At 40.9% G+C, this 18,267-nt stretch overlaps 2 protein-coding genes across 2 annotated transcripts; both read right to left on the reverse strand.

The window, feature by feature from the left end:
• Window positions 1-2,287: 2,287 nt before the first annotated feature.
• On the reverse strand, window positions 2,288-5,665 carry LOC110069532 (uncharacterized). Its single transcript, XM_089271318.1, has 9 exons — window positions 4,766-5,665; window positions 4,410-4,576; window positions 4,177-4,327; window positions 3,862-4,065; window positions 3,481-3,679; window positions 3,310-3,364; window positions 2,977-3,102; window positions 2,704-2,814; window positions 2,288-2,426 (listed from the first exon to the last, which is right to left on the reverse strand). Exons 2-9 carry the CDS (start codon window positions 4,560-4,562, stop codon window positions 2,295-2,297), a joined length of 1,131 nt encoding a protein of 376 aa, XP_089127444.1. The 5' UTR covers window positions 4,563-4,576; window positions 4,766-5,665; the 3' UTR covers window positions 2,288-2,294.
• Window positions 5,666-11,757: 6,092 nt separating this feature from the next.
• LOC149104622 (uncharacterized) lies at window positions 11,758-17,047 on the reverse strand. Its single transcript, XM_089271319.1, has 3 exons — window positions 16,977-17,047; window positions 15,197-16,628; window positions 11,758-11,859 (listed from the first exon to the last, which is right to left on the reverse strand). The coding sequence occupies exons 1-3, from the start codon at window positions 17,045-17,047 to the stop codon at window positions 11,758-11,760; spliced, it is 1,605 nt and encodes a 534-aa protein (XP_089127445.1).
• Window positions 17,048-18,267: the final 1,220 nt, after the last annotated feature.

Below are 18,267 nucleotides of genomic sequence, written 5' to 3' on the forward strand. Positions count from 1 at the left end.
AAAAGCGAATAGGTACGGTTCGCAAAACAAGGATAGCCCAAATTTCTAGCTGTAATTACTACATATCCAGCACAAAGACATCGATTTCTGATCCCAATTTCACGCCTGCACTTCCAAATGACTAGAAAAAGGGGATTGACTTTGGGAGTTTCTTGTAATTACCTATATACCCCGCACCAAGACATCGATGACCCCGATTTTCGTTTTCATACGTTATTTTCCAAATCTGCAGAAAAAGCGGAGTTGACTTCGCGAGTTTCTCAGTTGTGATTAGCTGCATATACCGCACTAAGACATCGATTTCTGACCCCAGTTTCGCGCATACACTTCCAAATGACTAGAAAAACGGAGTTGACTTTGCGAGTTTCTTGTAATTACCTACATACCCCGCACCAAGACATCGATTTCTGACCCCAATTTCGCGCATACTCTTCCAAATGACTAGAAAAACGGAGTTGACTTTGCGAGTTTCTTGTAATTACCTACATACCCCGCACCAAGACATTGATTTCTGACCCCGATTTTCGTTTTCACACATTATTTACCAAATCACCAAACAAAGCGGAGTTCCCTTTGCGAGTTTCTCAGTTGTAATTACCTACGGATCCCGCAGAGACATCGATGTCTGACCCCAATTTCACGCATGCACTTCCAAAAAACTAGAAAAACGGGATTGACTTTGCGAGTTTCTTGCAATCACCTATATACCCCGCACCAAGACATCGATTTGTGATTTCGAAAGATGGACATGTAGTCAAAATGCCCCGTTTCTGTGTGGTTAAAATTCAGGGATTTAAGGGTTGAATAATTGAGTGGAATCACCGTGAAAAAAAGTATCGACCTTCGGGATGGGGAGCGGTAGCAGAGGGGGGGTTTAGAGATAATTGTACGTAGCGAAAAGGGACAGTCTGAAGAAAAGGAAGCTTGGTATGCTTAGTTTTGCATTAGCCTCCCTCCCCACCCTCTGAATAATGACCGGTCTCCAAAGTATTGTAATGTACCTGTGAAATCCTAAAAATATACAGAACGCTAAAAATTTCCGTGTATCAAGCTATAACACTCAGACCGTCAAATCATTCTCACTCCTTTAAATCCACAAGGCGTTGCGAGGCAGTCGAATTTCCGCATACAAAACCGTCAACGGGAAAGAGAAGTTTCGTTCCTGTGTGTTTATGGTGATATCTTCAGGCAATATTGCTATGCTTATTATTTAAAACCAAGAAAAATTTCCCGCGATCCTTTCTGATAAAAAGGTTAAATACTGCGTGGTGCTCGTTGTGATTCCAATGTCCATAATAAGAATTCAACTGACTAGCCTAACCGGCCTAACAACGTAACTTGTTCTGATCCGTCGAAATGTTAGAAATTGGTCATGATCAGATCGACAAACCACGTTCTTTAAATAGCCAATGTGATCCGCCCGGAATAGGCTGACTACCCTCCGGGGGAAGGCACTCCCTCTAAACAGGGTATATAACTTTGTATTTAGCTTCTCGGACAATTGAACAGGGTGTGTTTCTGCACCGGAAGCCTGGATACCAACAATTTTTTTTAATACAATTCTGTGATGTCAGTTGTAAATAAAAACAGTTTCTGTACGTTAACTGAAAAGCAAATCCGGGTCACGAATAAAGGTCTCTTTTCTTAAACAGGATATCGAAATGAACGGATACTTTGTTAAAAAGTGTCAGGCTTTGAGGGCCTCGCCTAACTTGACCCCACCAAACTTTCCTTGAGTGTCCCTCTCCCTCCGAGCCAACCTATATGCACAGATAGGTTGGACCACTATAGTTGTTCAGATCAGTTAGGGTTATTGAGGTGTTTTTCAGTTTGTGCAAACTCAGACACAAGAAAAACTGAAAACATCAATTGCGTCGGTCTGCATAGTTATTAAAGCCCATGGAGGCATAGAAGGTATTTCATTTCTCTGACATCAATCTGTTTACAATGTCTTTCCCGCTAGCGTATTGCATCGTAGTTATTTTTCACCAATATAAAATTTCGGACAGGCAACGCACATGAAAGGGCGCATTACAGGATCTCCTTCTTCGGACTCAGATTATACTAGGGGTATATGCTCTACACCGTTATTCTTCGTGGAAGTAAGTCTAAGAAATAAATTTCAGAGTTCTGTGTTGGGGTATGGCTACCTTTATTTGCAAGTTTCCTCTTGAAAAACCAAAATCGTTTGCAAGTTAAAATAAGAAGAAAACGTGTACCGTTTAAAGTTACATTTTCATCTCTTTAATGTTCAATCATAACAGACAGCATTTCCTGACAGACATTTCCTGACATTATTCCGAATCAGTCTCCTCGCTTCGATTCTTGTCTTGTCCTGCATCTGCTGCATTTCGATTTACTGCAAATAACTTCTCCGCGGTTTGTCTTGAGCAACCTTCTTTAATCGTAACCACATAAATCAATGCCTATGGTAATCAAAAATAATATCAAAGAAAAATAGTGAAACTGCAATATGGTGTTCATAAGAATTACCGACGTTTGCCTTATTTAATATATCACAAACAAATAAACATTTCACAAAAGTACATCAGAGAATAGGTAGAGGGTAACTACAGAAAATCTCTAATAACGAAAACAGCTCTAGGTAGGTGAGACATTAGGCTGGTAAGGCGAGTAGGAGAGCAGGTATTGAAAAGTTGAGAGATAAGCAGCATCTGGTAAAGAAAGGAAGGACTAACTTACCTCAGGAACTAAGACGGACATGAGGTAGCTCATCATCCTGGTGTTGGTTGGCTTAAAGTCTGACCAAATGCTCGGCAAAAATGACTTTATTTCATTAGTAAATCCTCTGATCTGTCCGAGGAAAAAGAATTACAACACTTTTTAAGAAGTGCTTGAATTACAATCACAACTGTAATCATAATCATTAACACGATAATAAGCGAAACACTCTACGAATGAATAAATTAACTGATAACAAAAAAAGACAGCTACTATCAACAATTTTGCACATACCTTTGACCCGGTGAAATAACTGGTACAGTCACAACTGTGTATCAGAACTTCGTGTTCCTTTCTGGCGTTAAAAAGGCCATGCCTAGCGCTGGCGGTGTTCCCGTAAAGGATATTCTTAAGGTGGTCCTGTAAATAGATTTTAATATTATACAATTTTTAGAACCCCTTAAAAGCCATAACCGAGATAGAAAATAATTGATGCACAACTATTTCATGCATTCAATGAATTATAACTATTGACGATTTGGAAGGAATCAAGGCTTCTTTTTGTTTCTATTTGAAAAAGACAGGGGAAGTCTGCTAATATCACCCTAATTGGATTGTGGATACTACCTTCAAACCTGCGAGTTCCGGAGATTGAAAAAGTGACATTCCGGATGGATAATTCCTGATTGACGAGAAAAAGAAATACAAGTTGGTTACGAAAGCAGAGCTATCATCTGACAACTCGCAAAAGATGTGAAACGTTCAGTGGGCGATAAGAAAAAAGTATCACACACTCACGACGGGTTAAGTTCTTTCGTCTTGCAACCGCAGAAGTACGGTCCATCCGGAACTCTCTCTATTCCGACACATTCAAAATGAAACCATTTAAAGCAGTCCTCGCAGTAAACCCAATTTTGCTGGTTTTCAGCCCGTTCACCTCTCCTCTTTTTCCTTTCAGGAACCTGCTGGCAAAGAGCCGCTTCACAGTTTTCATCTTCTGAACGAATAAACGAATGAACGAAAGAAGTAAAGAAAGAAAGAGAGTAGGAAAGAAAAAAAAGAAACACCAACTTTCCATCCATAAATTTAAACAAATCTAACGCTAAAATTTTCTCATAATGTAAACGACTACGTGCCGATAACTTTTCCACGAAAAATATACGGAAACGTTTGTTTAACGTAAGACATTCTTCATCAAGTACAGCTCATCGTTGTACTTGATATTTATACTTGGGTTTGGTAACGATGGAACACATACCGAGCAGAGAGCTTTAAGGAAAAGTAACTTACTGTATTTCCTGTTGAAGAGGTCAATTACTTGGCGACGCAAGTCTTCCTTTTCCGATCGGGAGGACGTCGTTATCCTTTCTTCTCCGGATGCTCCTGACAAAACCGAAATAACAGGTGACAAAATTATGACTGTTAAACATTGCGACATTTCGTAGATTGATCAGAGATCTCAAATCACGTTGAAATGAACTGAACTGAACTGACCTTCGCCATTGACAAACGAGTAAAACTTTGGAGCCAGCCGGAAATTCTCTACGAATTGTATTGTCCTTGGATGGCCAAGAACGTCCATACTTCCGTTGCCAGTGTCGCAAATAAAAAGACACTTAACACCTAAATCCTTTAGGTTTTGACACTGAAAAATAAAAAGACAAGGAACAGAAGAAATTTTAACAAGTTTATTGGTGAATTTACGAAACATTTTAAAATTGCTTTACCTCCCGTTTAACTTTCTTGAGTGTCCTATTTACTTGCTCTTTATCAGAAACAACTTCATCTGAGAGTACTCTGCTATTGAAATCCTCCTTTTCGTCCTCTGGAAGCTCACGCCACCTCTCAGCAAGAAAAGAATTCCTCTCTTCAAAGGTCATGTCTTTTTTTTGTTCTGTAAAAAATCGTTCAAAGAAAAATTACAATTTTGTCCAAAAATCGCAAACCTCTTCTCAATAACGAATTCTCGCTACCAAACACGCCGTTTTTAACATCGTCGACTCGGGGCACGACAGAGTTGCTATTCATGTTTTATTATAAGTGACCAAGATTCCAGCATAAGAACGTAAGAAAACGAACCCACCGTCTACTCTAGCGATCTCTTTGCAGAAAAGGTTAAAACCGTTCAAGTGTGACTTGTTTTGTCTGAAAAAGGAAAAAAAAATGTATGTAAAATGTTTACCAAACGAAAACAAATAAATTCGTATGTAGATGTACGGATAACTGCATATCAACAACAATGGAAATAGGCTCGCTCAAGGGTGGCTGGAGGTTTAAGTTTAAAAATATATTAAAAGACCGGTAAGGAGCAAGTTGCACCCTTTGTGCTATAGAAAATTTTAGGTGCTCACCTGACACGTTTAGGCATGGTACAATAGAGAAATTGCAAGACTCAGAAACTTGGTTAGATGTGATATGGAGAGGAAGACAATAGCACTTTGATTGCAAAATCTTTGTTCGGTTATTAGCTATGTTACGCAACAAAGGTCAATGCGATTTCAATCATCACTTAGAAAAATGTCACGCAGTCAATACAGCAAAGTTGGACCAAGCTCTTATGCATGCTAAACTAGCATCGAATTAATAGCCCAAACATGGGATCTCATAGCACATGACAGGATTCCAAAATTATTACTGCACTTGTCGCTTTTGTCTGAACTGCGTGGCATTAAAAAAATCAAATAGTTAGCTGCTTTATTTCAGTCATGTTCAGTCAGGTCTACCCGCCATTACATCGCCCGGCCGTAGGATCCTACAGCCTCTACATGACGCGATCAGGAGCGCAATGTCATTCGTTTCATGGCTTGTTGTCCCCACTGTACGGTACAACAATCCTTATTGAGGTTTTTTTTATAGCAGAAGTTTAAATTAAATGCCAGTGGCCTTGATTTGGGACGGCTGTAAATTGTGAACTGAACTAACCCTCAGAGTTCCCTCACCCGGCCATACCCATACTATAGTACACAGCCAGGAGTCCAATTTCATTCCCAATCTCAGATCGGCGACACTCAGAGTTTTTCATCGGTTATTTCCATTGAAGCAACTTAGATGAAAGGAGAAATTTCCCTATTTGAGGCGACTTCAGAAGTTTACTTTTCACCGAGGGTTACCCATCATTAAATCGCCCGGCCCTTGGATCCTACAGATGCTTACACGACGCGGCCATGAGCGCAATTTCATTCCTTTCATGGCTTGTCGTGCCCATTGCACGGTATAACAAGCCCTATTTACTTTTATTTTTATAACAGAAGCTTAAATTAAAAGCCAATAATGGTCTTGATTTGAGACGGCTGTAGAATGGGACTTCAACAGTTAAAATTACCCGGCGGGAACTCACCCGATCGTAACCATACTATAGTACACAGCCCAGCTTTCTATCTCCGATTATCGGCGTTAGCGAATATTTTTTATTCAAGAAGAGTGGATGAAACGAAAAATGGCCTTACTTGAGGCGGCTTTAGAATTTATTTTTCACTGAGAGCTACCCATCATTAAATCGCCCGGCCGTAGGATCCTATAGTACGGCATCGGAGGAGCCCAAAATCATTCCATTTGCGGAATTTTACCGGCAAACAGCGACATAAAACATTGTTTCCCGTATTTCGCGCTTTTGTCTGAACTGCGTGGGACTAAAAAATCAAATGGTTAGCTGCTTTTTTCAGATCATGTTCAGTTAGGGCTACCCGGCATTAAATCGCCCGGCCGTAGGATCCTACAGACTCTACATGACGCGGCCAGGAGCGCAATTTAATTCGTTTTCTGACTTGTTGTCCCTAATGTTAGGTTTAACAATCCTTAATGACGTTTTTCTTTGCAGCAGAAGCTTAAATAAATGACAATGGTCTTGATTTGATACGGCTATAAATTGTCAAATAAATCACCCTCAGAGTTCCTGTGCTATAGTACACAGCCAGGAGTCCAATTTCATTCCTTTCATAGCTTTCTATCTCCGATCGGCGGCGCTCACAGTTTTTTTATCGGATATTTCCATCGTTCTGTCGAAGTAACTTAGATGAAAGGAGAAATTCCCTTATTTGAGGCGACTTCAGAAGTTTACTTTTCAGCAAGGGATACCCATCATTAAATCGCCCGGCCGTAGGATCCTATAGTACATGCCCGGAGTACATGACACCAGAGGAGCAAAAAATCATTCCATTTGCGGCATTTTTATCGGCAGGCAGCGACATGAGACGTTGTAACTGTATTTTGCACTTTTGTCTGAAATGTGTGGCATTAAAAAATCAAATGGTAAGCGGCTATATGTCAGATTAAGTTCAGTTAGGGCTGCCTGCCATTAAATCGCCCGGCCGTAGGATCCTACAGCCTCTACATGACGCGACCAGGAGCGCAATTTAATTCCTTTTAGGGTTTGGTGTCCCCAATGTACGGTACAACAATCCTTATTGAGGTTTTTTTTTTATAGCAGAAGCTTAAATTAAACGACAGTGGTCTTGATTTGGGACGGCTGTAAATTGTGAACTGAACTAACCCTTAGAGTTCCCTCACCCGGCCATACCCATACTATAGTACACAGCCAGGAGTCCAATTTCATTTCCTTCACAGCTTTCAATCTCAGATCGGCGACACTCAGAGTTTTTCATCGGTTATTTCCATTGAAGCAACTTAGATGAAAGGAGAAATTTCCCTATTTGAGGCGACTTCAGAAGTTTAATTTTCACCGAGGACTACCCATCATTAAATCACCCGGCCCCAGGATCCTACAGATGCTACACGACGCGGCCACGAGCGCAATTTCATTCCTTTCGTGACTTGCCGTGCCCAATGCACGGTATAACAAGCCCTATTTACTTTTATTTTTATAACAGAAGCTTAAATTAAAAGCCAATAATGGTCTTGATTTGAGACGGCTGTAGAATGGGACTTCAACAGTTAGAATTACCCGGCAGAAACTCACCCGATCGTAACCATATTATAGTACACAGCCCAGCTTTCTATCTCCGATTATCGGCGTTAGCGAATATTTTTCATTCAAGAAGAGTAAATGAAATGAGAAATGGCCTTTTCTGAGACGACTTTTGAATTTTAATTTTTCGCTGAGGGCTACCCATCATTAAATCGCCCGACCGTAGCATCCTATAGTACGAAACCGGAGGAGCCCAAAATCATTCCGTTTGCGGAATTTTATCGGCAAACAGTGACATAAAACATTATTACTGTATTTCGCGCTTTTGTCTGAACTGCGTGGGAGTAAAAAATCAAATGGTACGTTGTTAGAGTTCAGATCATGTTCAGTCAGGGCTACCCAGCTTTTAATCACCCGGCCGTAGGATCCTACAGACTCTACACGACGCGGTCAGGAGTGCAATATTACTCGATTCATGGTTTGTAGTCCCCAGTTTACAGTATAACAATCCTTAATGAAGCTAAATTGAATTAAATGACAATGGTCTCGATTTTAGACGGCTGTACTGTGACATGACCCTTAAAGTTCCCTCACCCGGCCATACCCATACTATAGTACACAGCCAGGAGTTCAATTTCATTCCCTTCGCAGCTTTCCATCTCCGATCTGCGAAGCTAACAGTTTTTCATCGGTTATTTCCATTGAAGTAGCTTAGATGAAAGGAGAAATTTCCTTATCAGAGGCGACTTCGGAAGTTTACTTTTCACCGAGAGCTACCCATAATTTTAAACACTCGGATGTAAGATCCTACAGACTCTGTGAGTCCACTCGCCAGTCGTTTTATAGCTTGTTGTCATCAATTCACGGTATAAACAGTCATTTTTCCAGCTTTTGTTATTTTTTCATAGCAGAAGTTTGAATAAAACGACAAATGGTTTTGATATGACGGGTTTGTAAAATGTGACTTCACCCTTAGAGTCAGCCGGCATAAAATCGCCCGGTTGTAGCATCCTACCGTACTAGGCTCGTACTATAGTACGTACTATGACGGGTGACGCCCGCGTAATTTGGTGCACTTTCAGCGGGCATCACCCACAGGAGTCATGTGAACCGGGTGAATGGAAAATAACGCCCGGGCGGAGTGTGAGGGTATTCAGCGGACACACTTTTATATAAAAATACGTTGTGTAAGTGATCCCGTAAAATTAAAGGACATTTCACATGCACATACATATACGTAGTAAGACATACATGTACTTTTCCCGCCTAAAATGTAAATATGGCGGACAAAGTGGACGAGGAATATCTCCGTCTGCATTTGCATGATTATAAAAAGGAAAATGGCTATGTCTTTGTTTTTTTCGAGGGTGATCTTAAAGAATATCTCGAAGAATATATGTCATCGTATTCAAGCTGCTTTGTTCTGTCAGATCGCCATAGTAAGGAATCTTACTTGCAGGAGGAACGCGGATTTATGCAAGATTTGCCAAGATGATGACGGAGAAGACTGGGTGGGCTGCGACGGGTGCGTCTAATATTTCCATGCGAACTGCCTCGGTTTCAGTTATTCCAAACTCCTCTCACAGCCATTCTTCTTGTGCCCTCATTGACAACCATTTTTATACTTGATTGCATTATAAACTAGCCCCAGATTATTTGTCTTAAACAAGATTTTTGTTTTGAAACGAGTCTTAATTCCATTTGTAAATTCTTGAGCCTCTTACCAGTTGTTTTGAACACGGCATAACATTATATCGATTCCATGTCAGTAAACCTAAGAGTGAAACTAAGAAAATACTCTTCTTTTTTTCTTTGCCGTTAAATTAATTAAACCTTAGTCAGCTGCCACAGTGATGGAACAACGTACCCCATTATGCCTCGGAAAAAGGCCACGTTTGTCCGCTTTATATCAATGCAGAACTCGGAATGCTCCCATGCGATTGTAATGAATTTTTGCCAGACGATCTACGCGCAATGGCGTAATTGTAACTAATGTACAGAAGAGGGGAAAAAAAATTGAGCATTATAAATTCGCAGACAGAGATAAAAATGATACCAGGTGTGCAACATTGAGCGCATGCACACTTTAAGCGATATTTGATGACAATTGATGACACCTAAATAAACTAATTATCTGTGTGAACGGTACTTAAATATTCCGTGACGCTTACACAACATATTTTTTATTTAAAAGCATGCCCGCTGAATACCCCCACACTCCGCCCGGACGCTAATTTTTCCCGTTTGGCGTGTGCACGGTGAATGTCACGTGATGGTGCAACTCAACCTCAAACTCGAAACAAAAGGCCGGCCCTTTGAAGTTTGCCGGGTTTCACAACCAGTCCCCTCCACTAACTATGAGAAAACCTGCAAGATTTCGAAACTATGTCTTACTGGAGTATTTCAGTGACAGCTGAGTTCTTCAAAAGATCTCGGCAATACTTTCATCCTTTTCCAGGCTTCGTTGCTGCTAAATTTAGCTTAGTGCTTTATTCAACTCCTACGGACAACGTTTTGGAATTCATTGCTATGATCTCGAAAGGGGACATACACCGATTGCAAACATGGCGACGATAGCACCAAAGCGGAGCTTTTTGGTAGCAACCATTGCTAAGGGCTGGCTAGTTCTGTTTTCCTAGGAATTTTGTAGCTTTTGCACTTCGCAATCGGATGCAAAAATCGAAAGCTGGTTTAAGGAGATATGTCGTCGAAATATTCCTAAGTAGATATTTGGGGAGCTGTAAAGGTCAGTATTTTTACTAAATCAGCGTTTGCATTTTCATTGTTATGCATTGTTATGCAGATTTGAGCGTTGAAAACGCAACACAATGGCGACGTATTTTATTGAAATGCATTTTTAGCTTCTACTGTACGTTGTCTGTTTTCAACGTGAGCATGGACAGACCTGTGGAAAAGATGCATGTAAACGAACTTAAAGAACTTCTTCGCAGCAAGAATGTGAGCCTCAAAGAATTAACAGTGAAGGCACAACTAGACTGTTTAAGATTTCATGTAAGCTTTCGTTGAATAAATTTTGAAACCATTTTAATGAGCCTACGTTTAATAAGCCTACATTTTAATAAGCCGACTATCCCATGCCTGCAAAGAGTTTGGTTTGACTATCAGCATCAAAAAGACCAACATCATGGCCCAGGACACAGACTCCACTCCTGTCATCACCATCGACAGCACAACCCTTGAAGTGGTGGACTCTTTCACCTACCTGGGCTCCACAATGACAAGCTCCCTCTCCCTTGATACAGAAATCAGCACCAGGATTGCCAAGGCCGCTGCAGTTATGGCCAAGATCGGCAAGTGCGTCTGGGAGAACAGCCAGTTGACGGTAAATACCAAGCCCCGTGTCTACCAAGCCTGTGTCCTCAGCACTCTTCTGTATAGCATCGAGTGCTGGACATCCCACGCCGGGCAAGAGAAGCGGCTCAACAGCTTCCATCTCCGCTGTCTCCGACGCCTCCTGCACATCAAGTGGCAGGACAGAGTAACCAATGCTGAGGTTCTTGAGCGAGCTGGCATTCCGAGCGTGTTCATGCTGCTCATGCAAAGGCGTCTCCGCTGGCTCGGGCATGTGCGTCGCATGGACGATGGCCGCATCCCAAAAGACATGCTCTATGGAGAGCTACGCGAGGGATCCCGACCTGTTGGCCGGCCAAAGCTCCGCTTCAAGGATGTTTGCAAGCGAGACATGAAGAAAGCAGAGATTGATCCAAACACACGGGAAGAAGTAGCTGACATCAGAGTGGCCTGGCGACATGCAGTATCTTCAGGAGTCGGGAGGGCTGAGAATACCAGAAATGACCAGCAGGCCTTGAAAAGAACCAGAAAGAAGACCAGGGCTGCCTCAATTGCAGCACCATCCTCCTTCGTCTGCGTTATTTGCAACAGAGTGCCACTCCAGAGTGGGACTCTATAGCCACTCGAGACGATGTTCCGCATCGACATAGCGCTACACCATCCTCTCCCGAGACGAACGGCTGCCGACGACGACGTTCGTTTCATTATTTCCTTGTATTTGATGTATTGTTGTAAGTTAATATAATATTAGTATTAGAATTTTAGGTTTAGGATCTTAGACATTTTATTGGAATTATTGTACCTGATGATTTTTTTTACGGTGTATCAATAATGATTATTAAAGATCAAAAGAGAAAGAAAGATGACAATTTTAAGATAGGCGTTCTCTATTCACTTTCCTAGAGCGAAAGAAGTATTTCCAAACACTTCACCCGCAGCGACGACAGGCGTTCAGCAAAATGAAAATGGCGATCAAGGGAAAGCAGCTTCTTCTGTTCAAACTAAAAAGAGTAATTCAGAAATTGTTAGAGAGAAAGAAGAAAAACTCCGGTTCTGTCCCCAAGAGATAGATATGGACAAAATTTTGGACGACTTTCGCCTATGCAAGTAGAATTCTACTGTGAGGTATGTTAGAAACTCTGTTAAAAACATTCAACATTCCCCTGACTACATGGTGATGAAACCGTTTGACCGTGGTGCGATTTTTTTTTTTTTATTGAAGGATATATACCTCCACAATGTTTTAGTCGAGCACCACAAGGGAAGCAAGACCTTTTGCTTCAGAGGCCTCTGCTATCGAAGTCTGCGGAGAAATGAATCCCCGCGTAACATTAGGTTAGCAATTTCCACTAAACAACCCTATATGTCCCTGCATCATCTTGCACCTGTGTACCTGGATCTCTAGGGTTTTTATAATCATGCTGTGGGCCTAATGTATCTTGTTTCTCATTACTACATGACAAAAACGAAATCTATTCCTGACTAGTAGAATTCTACTAGTATACTAATGCAAATGCTGCAATCTGATTGGTTGAGCTACTCGTATACCATGGCCATTCGAGTGCGGTGGCTGTCGGTCGTCCACGAAATGCGACGTTTTTATCGTTTTTCCGAATTTTTGGCAGAAAGTTTAGATGTAAATGGATCATTAAATTCCTGAGACGACTAAAAGAAGAATAATAAGAGTTTCTTCACCTTAAAATCATGAAATTATTGAGTTAACGGGTGCGCGCGCGTAAACACCTGCAAATTTACCAAGGACATTTCAATACCTGCGATTTTGTTATAGTGTGAAGTTCAATAATGCGTACAAAAATAATTGGAAACCGTTATTTGCGTTAATTTCAGTTAGAATTCTACTAAAACAATTAGATTATTCGCTCTCGATTTCTATGAGGCGATAGTTGATGAGGCCGAAGGCCGAATCAACTATCACCTCTCTCGAACTCATAATCTAATTGTTAATTATTTGGTTTGCACCTCCCTTCCCCAGCAGTGGCACAAGCCTAGAGGAAGAAGCATCTCATCAGAACCATTGATGAACATGGTTTTTAAGAAACCCAAATTAGCACTTCAGTACAAACGTCACCTGGCATTTCTTGTTCATTGTATCGTGCAATTAAGACAGTCCCAAAGATTGAAAGTTTCAAAGCCCATTTGCAAAAGTTGAGCAAGAATTGTGGGCGCAGTTCGTACATGAATGCTGAGGGTGAAAAAGTATCCACCAGAGTTAGGCCTGCACCCTTGGGAGGATATTTCAGCTATCAAATGGCACCCACTGAAGGAAACTTCAAAGTTGCATGCAATGTTGACTTTTCCAAGCAACGTAACAGTGACAGTGTTCCCATAACAATTTATCCATCTTTACCAGTATCTTATTTTCCCCCCTGTTTATTGTCACATGGTGCCCTTCACAACATCAGTAATTTTATGCTTCCTTGAAAATAAGTGAACAGGAGGATGCTGTTACATTCGGTATGAAACACAAACACAACGCAACAATAGCCGATGGTGGAGTGAAAGCAGATCCAGATCGACAGCTTCAACATTTGGAGACATTTTAAATCGAAAATCTATCAGTAATTCTTTTCTTAAGCGGCTTGTTAGGGACATGAATACCTCTGGAAACCTAAGAAATTTGCCAGAGCCCTTGTTAAACGGTATTGAACATGAATGTAAAGCCCACCTGATGAGACAAAGGACACCCAATAGGAAATTGCTGAAATTAAATAAATAAATAAATAAATAAATATACATTTATATAGCGCCATTTTCCACCAATTGTCCATGGCGCTTTACAATACTTTAACATTAAAATCCTAATTCTTTAAAGACCTAAAATCCCAAATCCTAAAAGTTAAAATACTAAGAATTAAATACGCTATATAATACAATTAGACTGCAAATAAAAAGTAAAAACTACAAATCAAATGCACGCTTAAAAAGATAAGTCTTAAGATTAGCCTTAAAAACTGCCTCTGATGATGAAAGTCTGATCTGGAGGGGTAGTTTATTCCAGAGCCTTGGTGCCGCCACGGAAAAAGCCCTTTCACCATACGTTTTAAGATTTGCTCTAGGCTCATCAAGTAACCTGTTGTTTGAAGATCTTAGTGTCCGACCAGAAATGTTAAATCGCAGTAGGTCTCTAATGTAATCAGGGGCCAGTCCATTCAGAGCTTTGTAAGTTAATAACAATATTTTGAAAATAATCCTAAAATGAACTGGCAACCAATGTTAGCTCCTTAGTATTGGTGTGATGTGTTCCTGCCGTCTAGTCAAGGTAACAAGGCGAGCTGCTGAGTTCTGTTCAAGCTGAAGTCTATTAATCAGATACTTTGGGAGACCATACAGTAGGGCGTTACAATAGTCCAAACGCGATGTTATGTAAGCGTGAACAATAGTCTCAGTAGTACTCTGGGATAGGTATCGCCTAATTTTAGCTATACTACGAATGCGGAAAAATGCGCTCTTGCAGGTTATTTTAACGTGTTCTTTGAAATCCAAACATTGATCGAATGCAACTCCTAAATTCCTGGCCTGTTTACTAGACTTGATTACTTCATCACCAACTCGTATATAGTCGAGGGGTGGTCGTGGACGATATTTAGAACTAATAACCAAAAGTTCAGTCTTATCCCGATTTAACTTAAGTTTGTTGCGCAGCATCCAGTCCCCAATGTCCTTAACACATAATTCTACGGCCATCTTTGAGCTTGATAGATGATTAGGACAGTTGGACGTAAACGACAAGTACAACTGTGTGTCATCTGCATAGAGATGAAACGGTATGCTATGCTTTCTGGCTATGTCACCCAGCGGACTTGTATCAAGGGAATACAACAAGGGTCCCAGTACAGAACCCTGTGGTACCCCGTAGGGTAAATTCTTCTTTGACGATTCAATTCCATTAACAGAAACAAACTGATCGCGTGAGTGAAGGTACGAATGAAACGAATTAAGAGCAGTGTTCTTAATACCAAAGCGATTCTGTAGTCTAGATAACAAAATCGAATGATCGACAGTATCAAACGCAGCCGATAAATCGAGCAATAGTAATATAACCGATCTGTTATTGTCAATAGCCTTCAAAATATCATTTTGAACTCTCACAAGCGCAGTCTCTGTACTGTGATGAGATTTATATGCCGACTGAAATTCTTCTAATAAGCCTTCATTATCATTAAGGTGGTCCATTAATTGTGCTGCAACTGCTTTCTCCGTAACTTTGGATAGAAAATATAAATTCGAGACAGGACGAAAGTTAGAAAATAGTTCATGATCAGCTCCACTCTTTTTCAACAACGGCTTCAACATGGCAACCTTGAATCTATCAGGTACTTGGCCACTTGTAAGAGACAAGTTAACTATACGAGTGATCATTGGAAGCAGATAATGACGGCACCCTTTGAACACTGAAGATAGAATTGGATCAAGTGTACAGGACTTTGAACACAGGCGATTCACGAAACCAGATACGACCTCCTCAGTGACCAGTTTAAATTCACTTAGCAGCTGACCAGCTCGACAGCTTTCAGACTCAGCATTGCATGAAGTAACTTGACCGTCATTCAGAGTTCCATCAACTTTGTCAAGATCATTGCGGATTTTAACAATTTTGTCACTAAAATATTCAACGAATGATTCGGACAGAGAACAGTTATTAGGCCCAGATGGATAACGCTGGACTGGATTGGAGTGCAGAAGCTTCTCTATTGTCTTAAAAAGACGTCCAGAGTTCCCTGAGTTTTCCTGGATCACTGATGAATAAAATGTGTGCTTCGCGGAGGCAATCATGTCATTAACAACACTGTTCTGAAACACATACCGTTCTCTATCTGCAGGTAATCTTGTACGTCGCCAGTTACGTTCGAGCTTCCTCCTTATGTTCTTTTGAACACTAATGTCAGTTGAATACCAAGGCGCACAAGGACGAAGAACTACCTTACGGGTCCTTTCGGGGGCATAAACATCAAGGGTGGACTTCAAGACCCGATGATAGGAATCAACTAACGAATCCAAATCACGCCGTGATTCATCAAACAAGGACGAATTCATGATAGTGTCATTGAATTCAGCATAATCAATCGAACGCAGCTTCCGGTGGCGAATAGTTTTTGTTGGAAATTGTGGTTTGTGCAATAATAAATGCATAAAAATAGCGTAATGATCAGAAATCAAAGGGTCATGAACCATAACATTGTCTATAAGTTTACACTGATTTCTAGTAATGATTAAATCCAAGATATGACCACTTGTGTGAGTCGGCGTAGTCACCCATTGTTTCAGATCGAAAGACGCTATTAGGTCACAAAAATGCAATGCGTTGACATCACGCGAAGAATCCACATATAGATTAAAATCACCGACAATTAAAAGCTCGCCTGATGCTGTGGCCAATTCCTCAAGCAGGAGAGAAAATTCACGATAAAATGTTGACAAAGGCACAGATGACGGTGGGCGGTAAATAATTATCATCCTGATCATCTTTGAGCTCTTGAAACGAACATCCAAGAATTCGAACGACTGGAAGGAAGTGTTCCACTCACTATTTTTGCATTTAATATCCATACTTTCTTTGAAAAGCAAGCCGACACCACCACCTCTCGATTCCCGTGGAATGTGGATAAAATCATAACCAGTGGGACATAAATCACCAATCTCAACACAATCAATATTTCCAGGTCTGAGCCACGTCTCCGTCAAAGCAAGAAGATCGATATCCTTGTCAACAGCAAAGTCTTTCAGTACGCTAGATTTATTCCTTATTGACCTGGAATTGAGCAAACAAAAGTTGATCGCGTGAGAAGTATCCTGGGTGTTAGCAACTTGTGAGATCTGCACCTTCACGAGATTGTCGCGATTAAGCAAAGATGCAAATTTCGAAAAACGATCATTTCGATTTGAAACAACCGTCCTTATGCTCCTCTGCCTCGTTCGTGACTTCGCCCATACACCTGCTCTACATCCTCTTGCCCGAAGCAAACTGAAATCCTTTAAGACCGAAACCAGATGAAAAGGCAAACGAGCCGGCGAAAAACGCCGCACTGATAACAACTCACTTCTTGGATATGTAATAAGCTGTGGCGACCGAAACGAATGATGATATAATCCAACCGACCTTGAGGTAGCTTCTTGGTTAGATTCAGGTCCTGGATTTGAAGATATATCAACATGCACTGTCAAATCCATGACAAAAGGTTTCGAGGGAAGAACTAAACAGGTAGACCCATGCTTAGCCTGTTTTGAGCATGGTTGGAACACTTCAAGACTACTGAGTTCTTGCCGTCTTATAACCACGTGAGATCCAACCAGGCTAAATTCACGTCTAAAATTGCCAGGAAGAAAACCATCGGAGAAACATCCATGGATATCTTCGAAGCAGAAGTGGTTAAAACCAGAGTGAGTCCATCCATAGGGCGAAAAATCATCCTGCAAACACCAAAAAATGCCCCTGCAAACACCGAAATGTCATACCCAAGACAGCATGTGCTGGTGATAGTCAATTTAATCTGCAGCTGAATGATGGCTTCCCAGTTTTAAAGACAAACCACAAATTCTATTATCAGGTTTAAGGGCAAATGGGAATAACAGAGGCAAGGTGGTGCCACTTTGTTACCTACACATTTCAAGGGATGGTCATTAAACGTATTTACTATAATGCAGACTTTGTTACCACTATGTTGGTAAAATTAGAACAGTTTTTCTTTAAGCACTTTGCTAAATATTTCAAGGCACTACCAGTGCCAGTTGAAGTGTGTGCTGTCCCAACAACTGGCACAGTCACTGTTATGGCAACATTAGCAAGCGGTATCAGTGGATGACAAATTACTTCTACTTACTAAAGTAAAGTTTTAAAAGGACACCTCCCTGATATTTAGAGATACAAACCACCTACTAATTATTACAAACAGTCCACATTTGAGTCAGACTACCAGCTAAAAACAGTGGAATAGCTTGATCAAAAACGTAGAAGTTTTTCACCTTGTTTATGGCACTTTCTACATGAATTCGCTCTGATGCTATTTCTTGAGTGGTAATGACTTTTAAAAGGGTCTGTTGACTTCGCAAACCAAGAAACGGGGGGATGTTTAGGCCGCCAACACCAATAGGTTCAAAGAGGTCTTTACATATTTTATGGCTCTTGTACTGTGCAAAAGTAAAGAGGATGGGCTCTAACACTTGATCTCTGTTCCATCAATAATGACCCTTGTTTTGGGGTATTTGTCCTTGAATGACTGGGGCATTGCCTTGTCTAATTTCTGTCTGTCCGACCAAATGTTGAGGTAGCCCAATTTTAAGTACGAAAAATTGACCCAGGAAATGCAGATCCTGTTTGCTGTGGAAACATGCACTCTGAATCTGTGGGCCAAATCAAGTTCAAATAACGCAAGCCTCATTCTGACAGGGAC

This window comes from Orbicella faveolata, unplaced genomic scaffold (genome assembly GCF_042242905.1).
Source record: "Orbicella faveolata isolate gen_17 unplaced genomic scaffold, um_ofav_v1 contig_34, whole genome shotgun sequence".
Lineage (NCBI taxonomy): Eukaryota > Metazoa > Cnidaria > Anthozoa > Scleractinia > Merulinidae > Orbicella > Orbicella faveolata.